Source organism: Podarcis filfolensis, assembly GCF_964270895.1.
Source record: "Podarcis filfolensis genome assembly, chromosome: 2".
NCBI classification, from domain to species: domain Eukaryota; kingdom Metazoa; phylum Chordata; class Lepidosauria; order Squamata; family Lacertidae; genus Podarcis; species Podarcis filfolensis.
Genome location: NC_139605.1, coordinates 58,507,242 through 58,526,778, shown reverse-complemented (window position 1 = coordinate 58,526,778; position 19,537 = coordinate 58,507,242). Strand labels below are relative to the sequence as shown.

At 42.6% G+C, this 19,537-nt stretch overlaps 1 protein-coding gene across 1 annotated transcript; it reads left to right on the top strand.

The window, feature by feature from the left end:
• The first annotated feature begins 285 nt into the window (after nucleotides 1-285).
• Nucleotides 286-19,023, top strand: LSM11 (LSM11, U7 small nuclear RNA associated). Its single transcript, XM_083603909.1, has 4 exons — nucleotides 286-2,373; nucleotides 9,609-9,748; nucleotides 11,043-11,126; nucleotides 13,071-19,023. Exons 1-4 carry the CDS (start codon nucleotides 1,929-1,931, stop codon nucleotides 13,452-13,454), a joined length of 1,053 nt encoding a protein of 350 aa, XP_083460035.1. The 5' UTR covers nucleotides 286-1,928; the 3' UTR covers nucleotides 13,455-19,023.
• The last annotated feature ends 514 nt before the right edge of the window (nucleotides 19,024-19,537 follow it).

Below are 19,537 nucleotides of genomic sequence, written 5' to 3'. Positions count from 1 at the left end.
CAGTAGCTATGCAGAGGCAACCAGTCTGTTAATTCTAATGTATATATTTTGTACTGTACCCCATTTGGTTGATTTCAGGGTACTAGTAAAACACAAAGTACCGGTAGCTTCCACAATCCTGTAGTATGTTTTCCTCTGCTCCAAATCAATCAACAAACGTCTGGCTGTCACGAAGCACGCCCGTCAGTAAATCACAGTTCAACACTGGAGTTAACTCATTACTAGAGAAATAAGATCTTCATAGACCTGGCTGGGTTTTAGGCCTAAAAATCCCCATCTCTCCACAGCTGTCTGTCTCCTCCTCTCTGGCTTCTTGCAAGCAATCGGAGACTGTGTCTGCGTGCAGCCTATCTTTGCTCCACCCATTTTATCCCTCTCCTGGTTCTGGTAGTGATGGTGGATGGAGCTTGCTGCAGCCTGAGGGAGAGACACCTGTGACTCTTCACTAGCCTGACTCACCTCTGCCTCTTGACCTCCTTCCTCCCACTTGCCTGCTTCAGCTTCTGCCTCTGATTCTTGACTTCTCTCTGCCAGACTCTCCCAGCTCACTGAGCTCTGTTACCCCATCAGCTTCTGACTCCTCATCTTCCTAGTCTCTCCTCCATGACCACTTACCATCCCACCACCACTGCCTAGGTTCTGACCCTCCCTTCCTCCCTTGGTGGTTGCCCAGCTGGTTCCTCCCACCATTCATCTTGTGTCCAACCAACCAATCATCATTTTATTTGTATGCTGCCTTTCCACAGTTAAAACAATGCTCAAGGCAGCTTACAATATGAAAAGATTTACATAATTACAGACATAGCAAAGTTGTCATAAAAATAAATCAGATACTGGCTGAGGTTTCAGTGTGGTGTTGGGGCTCATGACCTGCTGTTCACACAGGATCCTTGACCAGTGCAAGTATTTTATTTCCTTTTCTTGGTATTATACGCCACCTTTCTTACATCACGGAACTCAGGGTGGTGTACGTTTGATTCCCTGAGGGTCTGCTTAGCTTCAACAAGGTGATGCCCCCCCTACCTCCAATTCATATCCTTCAATATTTGAATCGACCCTTTTATTTTAAAAATGAAATGAAATAATGATTTTAAAATAGAAAACGTAGGTGTTAAATACCTGCTATTCTTAACATACCATATACACTTTTAAATGCCAGGCGTGGGTGTGCCAGATGGCTCCCTGAATTTTGTCAATCTCTTGACTTTGAATTATATAGAAGAGGTCTCATTGTTTCCCCCCTCTGCAAATAGAATGGTTGCTATACGCGACAAAAGAGTATGCTGTAACAGCTCGTATTTAAGATTATTTCATATGAACTTGGTTAGGCGCCACCCTGAAATCCCGCTACTCTTGAGCAGCAACGCCGCGTTCGAAGTGCGATTTTCCGCTTCTGGGCACTTCATTTGGGCTCACTGCGGATTCTAAGAAATGTTAGCGCAATTTTCCTTCGCACGACGTAAGACTTTCTTGCCATATATTATTGCATAGGCATTAAACGCCACTTCTGAGGAAGATCTGCAGAGAGAACTGTGCAAATCCGGCCAGCCAATGCAGCTTTTCTACGGGAATCATGGACACTGCAGGAAGTATTAAACGCGCGATGGGGTGTCGGGCGTTATTTCGGATTAACTAACGCCGAGTAAGGAGGGAGAAGCGAGGGAATAATGTTGCCTGCGTCGGCCAGCGCGATGGGGGACAAGCGGCAACCGGCTGCAGCTACGACTTCCTAGGGCAGCCGATGGGTGAAAAGCCCAAAGGCGCTCGCCAGTCCCAGGGCAGGTGCTGGGAATCTCGCTCCTGGCTGTCTTCCGAGAGCGCCAAGCAGCGCTAAGAAAGGCGGGAAGACGCCTGCGGTGCTGGGGCGGCCCTTAGCGGCGAGAGCGAGGAGCTGCGGGCTGATCCCTTCCCTGCAGGGCCAGGGAGTCATGGAGGAGGCGGAGGAGGCCGGCGCAGGGCCCAGGCGCCGGCGCCGCCGCCGCTCGGGCGGCCGCAGCAGCTCGGAGCGCTCGCCCAGCCCCGGGCGCCTGGACGTGAGTTCGCCGCGCTTCGACCCTCTGCTGGCGCTCTACTCGGAGCGCACGACGCTGCCTTACCCGGCCGCGCCGCACTTCAACAACCTGGCCGAGTACGAGAGCTTCCAGCGCGGCCTGCTCCGCGCTCCGGGACGTCAGCGAGGGGCCGCCGGCCGCGGCAGCCGCCCAGCGGGGCCCCGCGCCCGGAGCCGAGGCGCCCGGCCCCCCGCCGACCCCGAGCGCATCCAGCGTCTCCGCAGCCTCATGGTGGCCAAGGAGCCCGAGCGAGAAGAGGCCGAGCGGGCCAGGCAGCAGCGGGGCAGGAGGGCGCCTCGCAACGTGCTCACCAGGATGCCCGGTAAGGGGAGCTGGGCTGGCTTGTTTCTGAAGAGGAGTATGTGCTGTGAACGTCTATAAGTCGCTGGTGGGCAAGGGAGGGAAATGCACTCTGCGTATGCTCAGAGGCAGCCCTTTCTTATGACTGGAAAAGGCATTCCGGGGATGGAGCCTGGACGTTGAAAATGGGTCACTGGCTGGTAGCATTTCACAGTTTTATGGATGTGACAAGTACACCCGCCTGTGGCCCATGTGCACTGTGATGCACCACGTCCCCCATGTGTTGGCTTGGCTTAGACCCACGTGTGTACGTGTTGCATGGTCTTGGCACAAGCACTGTGTACATACAGGCAAAACCGCAGAAATAAAAATCTGCATAGCACGCTGATTTCTTTATGTGTTAGTTGGCACTAGCCTGTGCTGCTATTGCAGTGTTTAAAAAGACACCATTTGGTGTTGTGAAACATACATTTTAAAACACGTGTGCATTCTGGAGTTCTGGCTGGGTATTTGTTGTTGTTGTGATTATTTTCTTATTAAATTCATTGGTTGCTTTTTTAGGCAGAGTAACTCAAAACGACCTGCAATATATGAAAGACCACCTGCATTGAAACTGGCCAAAAAGGGGGGGGGGGTCCTAAAAGACATTGCTGTTTTCAAAAGGCACGATTAAAACTCCATCTATGTGAGGCCATAGATAATTAAGAGCCGAAAGCATGGTGTTTTTTAAAAAAAAAAGTTTGTGGCTTCATTGTGGGAAGAATGTGTTTTCTTGATTTGGGTGTGTGTAGGCTGTAGAGAGGGGGTGAAGTGTTTGGAGTGATAAAAATATGATATATTTTGAGGCAAGAGATCATGGGTGTGGGCAAGAGGGAGAACTGAATAAAGAGGGAGTTCTGGAGAAGCTCTGCAGTGTGTGGGAAGGTAGGTGCTTTGATAAGAGATTAAAGTGTAAAAACACGTTAAGATTATTGGTGTAAGGAAATAGGACCTCTTGGTCTGATGTGGAATTTACTTGCTCATATACTACATTTATATCCTGCCTTTCCGCTGAGGATCACAAGATGGTGCATGTGGCTGTACTCCCTATTTTATTCTTGAAACAACCCTGAGAGATAGTGACTAACTGGGCCAAGGTCATGCAGGGAGCCTCATGGCTGAAGGGGAATATGAACCTGGATCCCCTCAAACAGTGTAACCACCACACCATGCTGGCTTAAATGTAATTGACATTAGGTTGATCAAAAATGGGTCATAAATGTTGTTCATAACTGGACGTGTGGACATTTTGTTCAGTATATTCCCTCAGGCTGAGTAACAACATGCAAAGAACATTTTGAAATACGTGTCTGCATAACCGTGTTGTTGAGTAACAAGGGTGAGAGAACTTTCCACGGCCTTGGGGAACACTCTGGCAAGAACAGTTGCTAAGGGCATTGGGATGCATAAAATGTTGAGGTGTATTGCCTTAGGGATGTTGTCCATGGTGGATATTAGGCCTGGTACTGGTCAGAGCAGGGATGGAAAGCTCAGGTCCAGGGGCCTATACGGCCCCTAGACCTTTCTGCCTGGCCCTCTGGGCTCTCCCCAGATACACCCTCAATAGCTCTGCTTCACATCCTCCTTGGATGTTTTTCATTGGTTTGGCTGTGTCGTTGAACTTGTATAATGCCTCCTGCTTGCCTGGGTGTAAGAGAGAGAAGGGTGTTTTGTGTAGCACAAAGGTAATATTCAGATTCATTGCTCCACCCACTTTTGCTTCTGGCCCCACCTACTGCTGGCAGGTGGCCCCCAGGAGGTTGCGTACTGGACAGGTTGATTTAGACATCAAAGGTCAGGTACTCTGTTCAGTTGCAAAGCAAGAGTGACTGCATCCTAAGGGCCTCAGCTCAGAGACAGCATGAAGTGAAGACACAATTCTCCTGCCAGGAGATGTAACCAGTCAGGTACTTTCTGCAGCTTGCTGTGCCCCCATATCAAACACATGTTTTTTTCCACATTCTGTGGCTTGACATGTATAATACAAAGCAGATGCCCTGCATTTGGTGGCAGACAGGGGGTCTGTTGAGGTCACTTTTATCCCTCACTCCTCTTGCTTATTTTCTACTTACAGTATCGATTCAAGGAGAGACTAGCCTTTGAGGAAAGGCTCTTTTGCTTCTGAAAAATGCCACTGTCCTAGATAAAACAACAGTATGTCCTGCTAGTTATAACAACGGTATGTCCTTTACATTGTTATAATCTAGGTTCTTAACTATCCGTCCTAGGGTTATAAATATAGTGCAGTGACTCGTGATAACATGATGATAGGCAAGTGAATCACAGCTTGAAGTGTGATGATGATTGTTCTGAGATTATGCACGAAATCCTTTTGCAAAACTCCCACTTATTTCAGTGGGATCGTGATTTCCATTATGGTTTGGAATATCTGTACCGAGAGCCAGAAGACTGTCAGAAATAAAGTTTACATGCATCTTAATACAGTAATTAGATCTCAAATCTTAATTGAACAAGTACAGTGTTGTTTGTTATTGATGCGATGAGTTTCCATTTTTCAGGCTAAAGAGTTGAAAAGGTTGGCTAGTAAATTTCACTTAACTAGCAAATAGATGTGATTCCTAACCAAATGTAAAGTGATAACTATGTTCACTTCTTAGGAACCTTAGGGCCAAAAAGCGATATATAGGGTTGTATGCAGTTGTGTTCCTCCACACACAGAAGGCTTGTTGTTCCAGCAGAGAGACTTTGTGAACAAAAAGAGGAGAGAGGAGTTTTTTCAAGTTATTATTTTATCCTGTCTCAGACATGCAGCCTATTCCACCCCCCCCCCCCAAAAAAGACACTTTACAACAGTCTAATGTAGTTTGGCCTTAAATTACAAATTTCCATTGTCTTTAAGGTTTTCTTACATGCTGACTTGGTATGTGGCCCAGATGTTGTTGCATCATAAAACCTCTAATCTTCTTTCCTAACTGACTTTGGATTGCTAGCCACTTGTTTTTAAAGTAGATGGTTTTAGGAACAAATATGTGTTCTGTTTCCATATCCAACAAGTAAATAATAAACTGAGCATATATAACCATGGGCAGCAGCATTGACCACATGCTGTCTACATTGACCTTCTATAGCTGTTTGAGTGGAGCATCTGCCCAAGCTTTTCAATGTACAAGATAGGTTTACCTGTAGTGTTCATGCCAGTTTATGTTACAGCAATCTACTATTGGGTCACTGAGTTGCTATCCATGCAGAGCTTATTTTATGCAGACTTAACTCATTGATGCCCATGGATCTAGCCATGCTATTTAAAGGACGTGTTACTTCTTTATTTTGCTTTTGTTTTCTCCAGTATAATTGGCGATAGATACATATAGGTTGTTTGGTACAGGCAATCCTTCCTAGCCAGAAAATACATGTGCCCCTTTTCTGAAAATCATATTTAGTTTTGTTGATTACTGATAAAAAAACCCAGTTATCAGTTGATTACTAATAAAAAAAAAGGATTTACCAAGAAAGTGCCAAGATTAGTTGTAGCTTCTTAAACTCAGACTATAGAATATCACAGAATTCTTGTATTCAGCCTCTTTCTGATCCTTCGTTAAGCTGCAAAAAGTCTGATTTGGATTCATTGATTCTGTAGCTGGAAGCATTACAGAGTTAATAAACCTTAATAAAACTCTGAAACTTCACAGGCTCCAAGACTGATAAAGCTACATAATCTGCATGGGAAGAGATCTTAAATTCCTTTCTTGTTTTTAAGCCTTGGATAACAATTATTTTCTCTGCTTTTGTGAAAGACCAAAGAATGATTGAAGAACCCAAATAATAGTGTGGTCTCTCCCATGCATAAAAATATAGCTGTTTAGCTGTTAAGAGAGAGAAGAGATTATGCTGATTCTTCAGCTCCCCAAAAGTCTTTACAGCACATGGATAGAGCTGGAGAACCAGAAAGCGATAGTGCCAGAAAGGGTCTTCCTATGGTGAATAATTCTTCCCTGGCACATAATGTTTAGAAGCCATTGTTGCTTGGGGCTCAGTCATCATGCTGTGAGTAGTGGGTCTCTACCCTGCTTAGAGAAGCCATAAGGGATATGGAGTGAAGATCTGCAATCCTATGACCTAGCTCCATCCTGTAAAGTGATCCTAACGTTAGAGCCTGGATTGCTGAAGCAGGGAAACGGATACTCCTAAATCCAGGAGTAGCCAACGTGGTTCCTGCCAGATGTTTAAGGCTACAGTTCCCATTAGCTCCAGCCTTGGTCAGTCATCAGGAATGGTGGAAATTGTAGCCCTATGGAGAGAGCACCATGTTGGTTACCCCTACTACGAATCTTGCCATCTTTCAGGGTCACTCTCAATTTCACTTACTAATGGAAACATTAGTTTTGAGTTGATATTTTGTGAGGACAATTCTAGTATGCATGCCAGTTTGCAACATGCTATAATCCGAGGTGTGAGTGTCATCATTTAATTTTTTATAGGTCAGGGTTTTTTGCCTTGCTTATAAGCATAAATAAGGCATTAGTACTGTCCCACTCTGTTGGATGTCTGGCATTTATGTTTACATGTCTGGCATTCACATTTACATAGTTTGCTTATCCAGAAGATTTGGTGCGCAAGACGAAGAATGCTAGATAAGCTAGTTTGTTACTACACTGGCTTATATTTGAATGGCTTGGATACAGAGATGCAGAAAGCTTGTTCCACTCATGGGAGGGCTGTTCTTGACACAGCAGAAGAGCGTTGCGCAATAAAAATTATCCACAATCTAGAGGAGCTATTGTGTTTGTGTGAACTCCTCTTAAGACTTTTCTATGGCTTTTTGGTGTTTATATATCACAGCCTGTGTCCTCCCTATGTTTCTTGAGCTGTAATTTAACACCCTGAACTATGCTGGTACTGCAGTGTGTGCAGACTCCTATTGTTTGCGCAAGAGTTCATGGAATACATTTGTACCTTGGTTCTCAAACGGAATCCGTTCCGGAAGTCCATTCGACTTCTGAAAACATTCGAAAACCAAGCCGTGGCTTTCTGTACTCAATCGAAAGCCATGGAAGCCCCATTGGATGTTAAATAATTCGCAGACCGGAACAGTCACTTCTAGGTTTGTGGTGTTTGGGAGCAAAAACGTTGGAGCACTAAGCTGTTCGAAAACCAAGGTACGACTGTAGTACCAACATGGTTTTTTGCTTTCTATTTAGGATTATTTGAATCTCTCTCTGTGTGTGTTTTACTTAGAAGGCGTTTTTCATACCTTACTGCCGCTTACACACACACACACACACACACACACACATTTAAGCTAACTATGAAAGCATCAGAAAAAGCCATAAAAAACACCAGGCAAAGCCATTAAAATAACAGGCATTTAAAAGAGTCTCAGGCATTGTTAAAACAGTGGAAAGCAGGATGAACTTGACCTGATGCTTTTGCATATTAGTCTAGCGGGGGTGACCAAAATTTGGGTGTTACCACTGAAAAGACCTTCCCTCTTGTAGCCAGGCACTTACCCTCCAAAGGCAGATGTTCATGGAGAAGGGCCTTTGAGGCTGATTTTAAAGAATGCCATTATTTAGATGGCCAGGTCCCAGACTCCCAGACTGTTTAGGGCTTTAAAGGTTGAAAGTCTACATTTTAAACTGAATCCAGAAATAGACCAGTATCCAATGCAGCTCTTTTAAACATGTTCTGATATGTTTTTGTTGTCGGTCTTGTGGTTCCATTAAGGCAAGTGACTACTACTATGTGTGCTTATAGTTGCCCATCAAACTATGGGGTACAGATAATTTTCTTGTATAAATTAAGCCACAGGAACCATGCTGATGATTGGCACTTTGTTACAGAGGCAGTGATTATCTACTAAAAATATTTATGTTGTATGGTGACAACCCCCAGTAGCCTTTTAATTATCCTTTAGAATTGGGGTATTAAACACATACTTTACATTGGGGAAAAAATCCATTTTGAACTATTAGGGATGTAATTACAGCCTCCTAGATTGCACAAATGATTGACAATGCATCTGCATTGCTTTTAAGCCACAGAAAAATAATAGCTACATGCAGAGCATAATAGTTTTTGATGTTCACAGAATGGTTATGTGCTGCCAAGACAAATCTAACACAGGGTTTTTCCTCCTCTGGAGAAATCATCATCAGAGTATAGAAGCATCTCTTTGTATTTGGTGGTGATAGGGTTAGGGAACTGTGCCAGCTGGATATGATTGATAAGAGGGTGAATAGGCCATTCAGTGCCATTAGGATGGGATCAGAGTGCTTTATTAGCAAAATATTCCACAGGTAAGCATTCCTGAAAACACACAGGACTAAAGAACAAACTGATATGTGCAAGAGTTGTGAAGCCGTGATCATTTTCTGCAAGTCTTCCACTTTGAGCCCATGGAGCTCAGTGTTCAGAATAAGACAAGACTGACCTTGCAGACACTGGTTCTGATTTAAATAAGCCTGAGTTCCACTTTATATTACTTACTGGGATTTTGTGGGATGTAAATCTTAATAGCTAGGTGAGGTTGACCAATTTTGCTTATACAGTGTTACCTCAGGTTACGAACTTAATTTGTTCTGGAGGTCCGTTTGTAACCTGAAACCGTTCTTAACCTGAGGTGTGCTTTCACTAATGGGGCCTCCCGCTGCCTGCACGCAATTTCCGTTCTCATCCTGGGGCAGAGTTCGCAACCCAGAGCAACTACTTTCGGGTTAGCGGAGTTTGTAACCCAAAGTGTTTGTAACCCGAGGTACCACTGTATGTTGTTACTATGACATAAGAAAACTGAAGCCTTCAGTAGTGTTATAAAGCGTAGCTAAATTTGTTATTCCTTAACTGCATTAGAACACAGCACTTTAAAGACTAACTTGTTTTATCATGGCAAAAGTGAAAAGTAGTTAAAAAGTATTGGTGCAAACAAGGCAAGTTTGTTTCTTAGATCTCCCCCAAAGCAGGTTGTAGACTAGAGTAAGGATGGGGAACCTATGACCCTTCAGATGTAGTTGGACTCTCAACTTCCATCAGACTCAGCCAGGATGGGTAATGGGAGGGCTAAAGCTTTCCTATTCCTGCTGTACAGGAATCTAGTTAAGACATTGCAGCTGAGTGGATACTTGGTATGAGTGTATAAATTTGTAACATTTTCCCTAAGCAGAGTTCACTGTAATGCTTTGAGTTAAAACAGTGAATGGTTTTGTTTTATTCTCCATGGCATTTGTTTCAGTAAAAAGTAATGGCAGTTTACATTTATTCTAGTTCACGAAGGCAGTCCGCTTGGGGAGCTTCACCGATGCGTCCGTGATGGTGTAAAAGTCAATGTCCACGTCCGAACTTTCAAAGGACTTCGTGGAGTCTGCAGTGGGTTCTTGGTTGCATTTGACAAGTTCTGGAATATGGTAAGGATTGTCACCCCCTTTCTATGATTTTACAGCTAATTACCAATTGGCAAAGGGTTACTTCAACCAGATGGCATGTTCAGCAAAGGGGTAAGGACGATCCTCTAGTTTTCAGGTAGAAGTGAGTCTTGGCTCTTATCTGGTCAGTTCAAGGCAAGGCTTCATCAGTGGAACAGTCTTGCACCCTGTTGACCAGGGAGTGTTTCTTCAGAGTCTTGTCTTCGGTTAACACAAGCTGAGCTAATTGTGTTAGATTGTTCTCACTTACCTTCCTCTTTCTCGCTCTTGTTTTATACCCCCCATTTCCCCCCCTGCAAGATCTTTCCCACCTCCTTTACTTTTTTGTTACATATTATGGTTGCTAAGTGAAAGATGCACATAAAATGTCTTGGAAAAGGTATGGGTGAAAGCAGAAATCTCCCTAAAATATGCAACAAAAGCCCTAGTAGTCATCTGTTTCACTGGAACCCCAAGTCGTCTGGCATTAAGGTCCCCGTCCCCCCCGTCATTCTCTTGACCTCTCTCCCACATGCACAGCAGTTTGTCATCTTTTTGTTAAGGTTCCTTCCGTGTTATGCTAACTCTGCAAGGGCTTTTTAGTTTAGTTCAAACTGGATGCTGACGAGTCAGAATTAAGACACAAGCTGAATGTGCCACCCGTCTAGAGTGTTAGCTGCAAGAGTAAGCACAAAACTTGATACAGAAGCAGAGAAAAATTTTTACTTGCATCACCAGGCCAGAATCCTAACCAAATTGACTAGACCTTCAGAAGAATAGGGAAGAGCAATAGGCAAGTGGCCGTGTCCTCTAACACAGCCCCCCCAACCTCTTCATCTTTGGCAGAAGTTCAAAAAGAGGAGCCCCAATGCACAGGGCTTTCATTCATATGGAGAAGTCTGTGTGCACAGACTCCTCTTGTACTGAACCTGGGAACTTAGAAGTGTGGAGCCCCTGGGGATGTTAGGGGTGGGGCAGTCAGGCATGCAAAGCACTTCTGAAAAGGACTAAGGAGAAGATGAAAAGAAATGTGCAAACATTTTGTAATTGTAATTCTGCAGGTATCCTATTTAAATTTGTGCTTTCTTCCGTTTTTCTTTAAAAAATAATAATTGTAAGCAGTGATTTTATATATATATATAAAAAAACGGAAAGGCTTAAATTATTGGAGTAATGTGTAAGCTGAATAATGCTAATTCCTAATTCTCTGCACCCAGGCCTCAAAAGTTACATTACAAAAATGCCATGTACAGCCACAGCCTGCCTTGATATTTTCTTTCTGCTTCCCTTGCCCTAGGCCCTGACAGACGTAGATGAGACGTATCGAAAACCTGTGCTGGGTAAAGCTTTCTATGTAGAGCCACAGTTGACTCTCACCAGGGTAAGTAGCCATTCTTCCGCTTGTCTGTTGTTCTGGGCCAGCCCTACCGTTAGGCAGAGTGACAGCAAAGATCCCCTGTGTTGCGAACAGAAAAATCTGGCAACCTAAAAGCAACACGACAGGCTAATAATTTGATTACACTTCATATAGCTACTAAATTGTATCTTCATTCAGAGTCACTAATTAGTAGTGAAAGCTGAACCATTGTAACCTATGTACCCTCTTGGACCTCTTATTTGCTGAGGAAGAAAGTTTGAAACAGTCGGTTATCCAGGAAGGACTGTCCTTCTACTGTGTCTGGAGCATCAACTTCTTTCAGCGTGTTCACTGCTAAATATATGAATAAGTCGTTAATATAACCAGGCGCATCCGTGCTGTGGTTGGGACTTTATACTTATTTTGGAAGGCATGTTGCCTTAAGCTTGAATCGTTCTCTGTTTGATACACCATTGAAAAAATCCTCTACTTTGGGAAATTCTCTGAAGTCACATTAATTGGTGTTACCTTGTATATACTGTATGCCACTTGACTCTGAATGAAGATACAATTTTGTAGCTATATAAAGTGTTGTAATCAAATTATTGGCCTGTCGTGTTGCTTTTAGGTTGCCAGAGTAGGCAGAGTGAGGCAGCAGATATGGAGGAGAAGAGAATGGTGGCAAGGTGTTGGAAGGGAGAGCTGTGTGTGCCACACCATGGCCTACCCAAGCTAGCCTGCTAATTTCCATTCCAGCTGGATTCTGTACATGGAATGGGGGGGGGGCACCATCTTGTTCTTTGCCTCAGACAGCAAAATGTCTTGGGCCAGCCTTGTAGTTGGCTGGTGCAAGTACACTAAAGTTAAGCCTACAAGCTCAATTTCCCACATACTAAGGGTGTATTTTATTTCAAAACAGACTTAAGGTTAAGCTGTAGCGCTAGCTCATTTCTTAATGTTAGGTAAATGGATAGAGCAGCAAAAGTGGGCCCCGTTCCCACTTTCCAGCCCTTACCTTGTAAAGAACTTATAAAGTTGCTGGCCAAGGGTAGAGATTTCTTTTTCCAAAACCTTTATCTTTTGGCGCACTTGGCAACATTAATCCACTCTTTCATAAAATGTTAACAAGGTGGCTTACAACATATGGAACGCAATAAAAGCAAACTATAAATATCTACAAAACATAATTTAAAACATTTGATACTGGATGTGTTTTGCAAGCTTCAGTTATAGGTGGCAGACAGTGTAATTTTTTTTACTTGCAACTGGTATACACGTGCTTGATGGCTTAGGACTTGTTGCTTTGCAACCTGCTTCCTTGGGAAACACTGTTAAAGGGAGAGGAAACTTCAGTCTGTGGTTATGCTCTTGATAGCCTTTTCACATGGACAGCTTCCTAAAATGATGAGCATCCATGTGTGAGTTCTCCATTAGCCATTGCTCTTCATGACCAGTGGTCAGCAGATTTATCCAGCAAAATGTATCCACTAGTGCCGCTTACTGTTTAACATTTATTCAACGCCAGCAATGAACTAGGCTCTATTCACACAACAGACTGAAATGATGCAGTCCTTGTCCCAGAGGGGTTACAGCTCAAATCAGATTGATCTATTGCTTTAGCCCCAGGATTTAACAGAGCAGTACAAAGTCATGGCAGTGGCATTTGTCACAAAGTCAAATCTGCTAGTTGTACATGTGTGAGGTGCGTTAGTAATGCACACAGAAAACGTGGAAGCTGGATAACTCCATAACTGCCAAATAAGTAACCTCCTTAGCATTAGAGTGCTTACAATTTGTATTATCCAGCCAACAGAAAGTACTGTACATGAAAAGCATTGCTGTGTATTTTTCCTCTTGCAAAAAACACCCACTCTCTAGCTTGGCCCTCCGTGGTGGGCCATATGCTTTCAGATTACAGAATGAGATGACAGCTTTGATGACATATTTGTTTCCTCCCACCCCCTGTAGCTGTTTGACAGACTCAAGCTGCAAGAGTCCCTGGTTAAAAAGGATGTTTCAAAGATGGCTGCTGATCTGCCAGCTCTTCCATGTGATCCTAGGACACTTCGGTGGAAGTCCGAGTCAGGTCGGAGGAGGTCAGAAGAACGAAGGGCAAAGAAGCATTCGAGCAAAGAGAGGACACGGAGCTCTAGCCTGCCTCGAACTTACGGGAAAGAGATTGAGCTGTCTGGCAGAATCTCCCAAACAGAAGGGACTAGTGCAGGTGGCACAAGAGGTCGTTCACGGAAAAAGCGGAGGCCCAAAGTGGATTACCAGCAAGTTTTCACGCGGCACATAAACCAGATTTTTATTCGGGGGGAGAATGTCTTGCTTGTTCATCTAGCCCATTGATCTGATTGCCATTACTCAGCCAGCAGCATGAACAGTGGTGACAGCTGCATGCTACTTTGTGAATTGTTTTGTAACTTCTTCTCTTCCTCTGACTAAAAGGGAGGAAGGCAAGAGCATCTTGAGCCAGCTACCAGCTTGTTTGGACTAAAATTTGGCTAAGGAACTTGCTGCCTCCACAAAGAGACAGATCTCCTAAGTCCTTGAACTGTGGAACTTCCAGAATTTGTGGGGCAAGTATTGCTGTATATTAAAAACCCATGTGGTCTGAAACAAGTAGCTCTGTTTTTGCTATGTGGCTGCAAAAGAAGCGGAGTATGCCATTGACCTTGGTACTTCATTGTGGAATGCTAGTAATTTGAAATCATGGAAAAGCACGTTTATAAAAAATGGCAATGGAATTCAGAGCGTGTGAAAAGGAGGAATGGCTTTAGGCATGGACTTGTTTGGATCTCATCTCTCCCTCCTCCTAATAGCATGCATGGGTGGGGAGGTATTCCAGAGTTGAATCACAGTGCCCTCTTGTGTCTTGAACGAAAAGGGAATGGAAACTGAATCAAGTGGTTATTTGCTGATGGGATGCCTTTTCTCTCTAACTCATTTGTGATCAAAGACAGTATTTGGCCTTTTCTTCAGTATTTACACAGCCTATGCTCTTAAAACCATCTTCCCCTGCTTCCCCACACCCCACCCCACCCCACCCCGTGCCACCAGCAAACAGTGAATGTAGCTAACTATGTAACTTCTCTACCTGGAGCTTGTCTAAATGTATGTATTGTAAAATGGGTTGGAACAACCCAGAAAATTGCAATCCAGGTTTTTTTTTATTGTTGTTGTTCATTTCATCCATTTGTGTGTTGCAGCCGTAAAGACTTAAGGCGATGTACATAAGTTGCTTAAAATAGAGAAGATGGTGTTTTATGTTTAGGCACAGTTATACATTATAGAAGTGGCTGATTTCCCTGATGGTGATTGAAGAGAATAATTTGCTTGTGATACCTGCAAGCGTAGTCCTGATTGCTTCTAGGTTCTGAATGACATGCCTCTAATGCTAGTTTGATTGTTTCTGAGAAGCATGTTTTAAGACTACTGAAAAGTATGCATGGTGACTATTTAGAAAATCGGTATTATTAACTGTTTCCCCCCCTTATGATTCAGTAATCATCAGAAGAAGCTGTGCAACATGTTGTAACAATACATATATATAAAGTGTCTGCCAAGAGAGATTTTATGGTGCTGTATAATAGTGCCCTCTGTTTACAGTGCGTGTGTCTATGTAGCACTCCAATAGCTGGACTTTGCTGCCATAGCTTGTGTTGGAATGCAATTACTATTGTATTGGGAGGCATTTTAAAAGTCTCTGTAGAATTATTAAGCTCAAAAACACAGATTTCTAACTCAAAACATATAGGTTACATTTTATAAGTCAGTTCTGATTTTCTAGAATAACCTGACAATCTTCTAATGATTGGCGTTTTCCACCATCGATAGTAACCCTTAGACAATTGCATGTAGTTTGTGATTATCATTTTTTCAGGCTTAAAAAAAAATTCATGGGTGGAGCTCAGTTTCTTTCCTCTTATTTCTCCAGCCGAGTTGTGGACTGCAAAATGGGCTGGGTAGGCTCTCCTAAGTTTCAAGGTCAAGAGGGCAGATGATTGTTCCAACTTTTGTGTTTGGAGGCAACCATTTTTTCCCCACTCAGTGCCTTGAAATTTGCAGAGTCATGGCATCATGTGGGATTCACAGGATCTTTTTGTACAAAGAAAGAAAGAAAGAAAGAAAGAAAGAAAGAAAGAAAGAAAGAAAGAAAGAAAATCTTCTGCTGCTAATGATGAGCCCTCTCCCAAATCATCTGGAGAATTATTCCCCTTCAGAAAATATTTGGTGAAATGGCCCCAATTTGGAGGAGCTCTGAATGTCATGCTCACCCCCGAAAACTGAGGCTGCAGTTTGAAAAGGAAGGCCAGTGTGGAGAAGAGGGGCTTCTTAACCCTTTTTGTTCATGTTGTTTTTCCTGGGGAGTCCCAAAGCTTTCCTCAGTGGAGAGTAAAGCAATCTTCAGTGGAGAAAACAGCATGAGGAGAAAGGGCTGTGTCCCACAGCCCGCCTGCTTCAAAATGTGTGAAAAAGAAGCATGGGATGATCCACTGTGTGAAGTTCTGCCCTGAGTATTGTGAGGTTCAAGGAATTAGCCATTTTATTGTCAATCTAGTACAGCTCAAGACGACAGACTGAAAGGAAGGTACAAGAGCTAGGAAGGGAAAAGGAGCTGAACTTGGAGTTCACCCGCCATTTGCTATGTTTTGACCAGATGTGTAGCTTCCCCATTGAGTGGGAATGGGATATGCAAAATGTCTTCGATGATGTTATTTTTTCCCTCGGGTTATTCTTTGCCATGCTGCAATTTAAAATACATGTCACAAACATGTTTTTCACTCTTTCACCCTCCTTGCTTCAAAAAAAAACCCCAGGGACATGAAATACTAGTTTCTGAATTCCCTTAGCAGCCTGCCTTTTGCCCTTTCCAGTTTGATTTTCCCCAGTCACCTTTGGCTGCAAAGGCTATCACAAAAATGATCCTAAGAGATTCTTGTGGCTGGATTTAACGAGTTTTGTGTCTGTTCTTGATTCTTCCTCTGTGGCTCTTTTCTCCTCAAAGTACAGTTTCTTGACTCTGCTCCAGAGAGTTTTCTTTTAACTTAAAAAGTTCACCTAGACACCTCTCCCTTTAAATATATATATATCCCACATTTTCTATTTTGGGGGGTGGGTAGGCCTCGTGTCTGTTCTTGAGATGCCTGCTCTTTCACATTCTACTTCACTAAGGTTAGGTCCCCAAATACAAATTTAAGTGGACCATCAAATTTTGTTTTTTCCTGAATGATCTTTCCCTTCACTGGTCTTTATCCATATTCTTTGGAAGGCCAAATGCTTTCATAAGCCTGCCTCTGTAAGTTTACTACCTCATGCTTCAGTGTTTAAATTGCTGCTGCTTTTGTCTTCCAGAATCCTTTTCACTGTCAAGCCTGGTTAACAACTTTGTCTGTGGTCCCATATCCACTGTCAACTTCACAAGACTCTTTCTCTTTTGAATTCTTAAAAATATCTTCGGACTCTTACTGACTTGCACGTTTTCTATTGTTACTTGAAGCCTCTAGATCAAAGGTGCTAAGCTTAATTTCCAAGCTGTTGTTTTGGAGTTGCAATTCGCCTTGTATAAGTAGTACTTATGGAAGCATATCTGCCTGTCTTACTATTCTTCCCACACACCACAAATTAACTCAGGATTTATTTATTTATTTATTGGCAAGAAATTGAGTTTCTCACTAGAATTCCTATCCTGTCTTGCCACTTGGTTTCTAAAGTTGCAAAGGTGTCAAACGTAAAGTGCCCCCGCTCTCCAAAGATAGTAACTTCATAAATTTGAGACAAAGCCACTATATAGACCTGATGAGTAAGGCACGAATGTCTGGAAAGGGGGACGTTTTCATATTCTTCATCAGCTTTCCTCTTCCAGATTTTTCTGTTAGTTTCTTGCCTGATTGATATGAAACACACAACTCTCCAATTCAATCCAACAATTAAAAAGAAGAAAACAGAAAGTTATGGAGAATCAAAACCAAAAAGGTCTGTGTGGCCACATTTTACTTAGCAAGTATGACATTTGAAAACTCTGTACCCATGTATGAGTCACCCAGGTGTTTGTAGCATTTCCATACCAGTGATGTGACAAATGTTCACTTGTAGAACACTACCACAAATACGCAAAGTGGTTGTTTTTTTAGACTTCCATGTAGAGGTTTTGGTATTTAAACTCTCAGTTACTGTGTGGCAGGTGGTTTTGTTCCATCACTGCGGCAAGAAAATTACATGTACTGAGCCTTTCCCTTGCTTTTCAACTTTTGTGAAGAGTTGGCAACCCTGCAAATGCAGGTATGTGTGGCTCTGAAGGTGGCAACTGTGTTATTGGCAGGCTGAATGGAGGTCTCAAAGCCGAACTTTTTCCTGCTGCAGACTTGCTGCCATTGGGGGATTTTTTGTGTAAAGAGAGAAAATACCCAGAGAGAAAAAAATTATTCCTATATTGCTTTGACAATTTTTGTCTCAATATGAGTTCAATAGTGCCTATTTACACTTCCATCAGTAAGAATCTGCTATGTGTCAAAACTCATTACTCATTCCATGCAGCTCAAAGCATACTCTGGGAGTGGTTGAAACATATTTTAATTCTGTTTCCCCAGTTTGCAACAGAATTCCTGTTGGGGATGAAGATGCAGAGAATTACATTTCTATTCAGCACTAGGAATACACCAGTGCCTTGTTGAAGCTCTTCCTCAAAATGGATGTCAGAGGCCTACTTTAGTGGAGGAGTAATGTGAATAACTTGTCTCTTGATGTATACAAGCCCTTTTTAGATGTCTCTGAAAAGAGCTATTGCTCTTGGCTGTCAGAGGTGAAAGCCTGTCATGAAAGAGAAAAAGGCTTATCATGTTTCTGGATACCTGCTTTATTAGCTTCACAACAAGGAATAGGATTAGTACACCTGAGACTCTGTCAGACTTGTATTCGTTTAGAGTGAAAAGTAGTTTGATCAGGTTGTGTACAAACATAGCTAGTCTGTTTCTTCCCTTTTCTCTCAGAAGATTGAAGCTTTCCCTCAGGAGAAGGGGGGGGGACCCTGAAAGCTGCTCCAGGCTCCTTTCGCAATTATGTTTGATTTTCACTACTTCAGAGCAAAGTGCAGCTGTATCCTAGTATCATCTCCTTGGTAAGATCAGTTTTAGGCTGAGAAACAAACAACCAGAAATACTTGTCCAACCTCTCTTGGCATTGTTAGGAATTTCTTCAGCTGACTGCTGTACTGATACATTCCCGGCTTAATGATAAAGGTTGGCTTCAGCGTTTAAAGCTTAGATAAGTGAACCTGAACTACATTACAAATTGGTTTAAGTGGCCTGGTCTTCCCACTGAACCTTGGGAACTGTAGTTTAGTGACTTCAAAGTGAACTTCAGTTCACAAGGTTCCTTGCTTAAAAACCATTGGAGGCTCAAAATTGATTAAAATTTGTAGTGCAGGTATACTTTTAGCCTCAATAACTGGGTTTGATTCTTCTATGCCTTTGCTTTCTGTGTCTATTTTCCCTCTGAGACTGTTCGCATTTGTAAATAAAGGGGTAACGTTTGCATTTTTTGTATAATGTAAAATGTAAAAAATAATAATACAGTAAAAATACCTATTACACACCCTTTTTGTCAGGCATTAGCTCTCTAGCTTTCCAACTCAACAGATCAGAACGGATAGATATATGGCATATAATGCACACGCAAATACTCTGAACTAAAGCCCAGTTTAGTTGCAAGTGTATGCTGTACTCACCAGAGTACTTGGGACTAGAAGGAACATGCAAGCTGTTTAATCTGTCTTCCTGTTTTATTTCTGAGAAGAAATTGCTGCTATGAACCTAAAAATGAATGTACAGTTTATTTATTTATTTTTGCTTGATGGATTTAGATTTCTGTATACAAAAGAGTTCAACCTCTAAGGCAATAAATATATTGATGTAACATAGACTGCTTCAGAGTTATTTCTTGCAGACTAACTATTGGGACAATTTATATATGGCAAAATTTATATACTGACAATTTTGATGCCAGGAATATTTACACACTTGGTTTATTACATTGTAGGTTATTGCAGAAAAACAATCCAAAATAAGCTGCTGAGAAGCTGATAAAAACAGCAGTTGCCTTAAAACCATCCACCATCACCCCACAGCAGGAGAATACAATCACCTTGAGGCCAAAGGCTGGACATTTTCTTATTTTTATTTTTTGAAGGGGAGGGGGAATCTTAGCAAAATAGACTCCACTGCTAAGGTTAGCTATTCCTTTATGGTTGTGAGTTGTTTATTCATTGCAGAATTGGGAAGGGTGTGCTTCTGCATTTCAGAGGTGTGTATTTGTGAGATCCCCTTCTGAACTGAGGTGAAAGTTTTCGTTTGGGCATAAATGGATTTATTCATAGTTTAATGTAGAAGATTAACTGTGAACTGTCATGATGAGTTTATACCGGGAGATGCCAT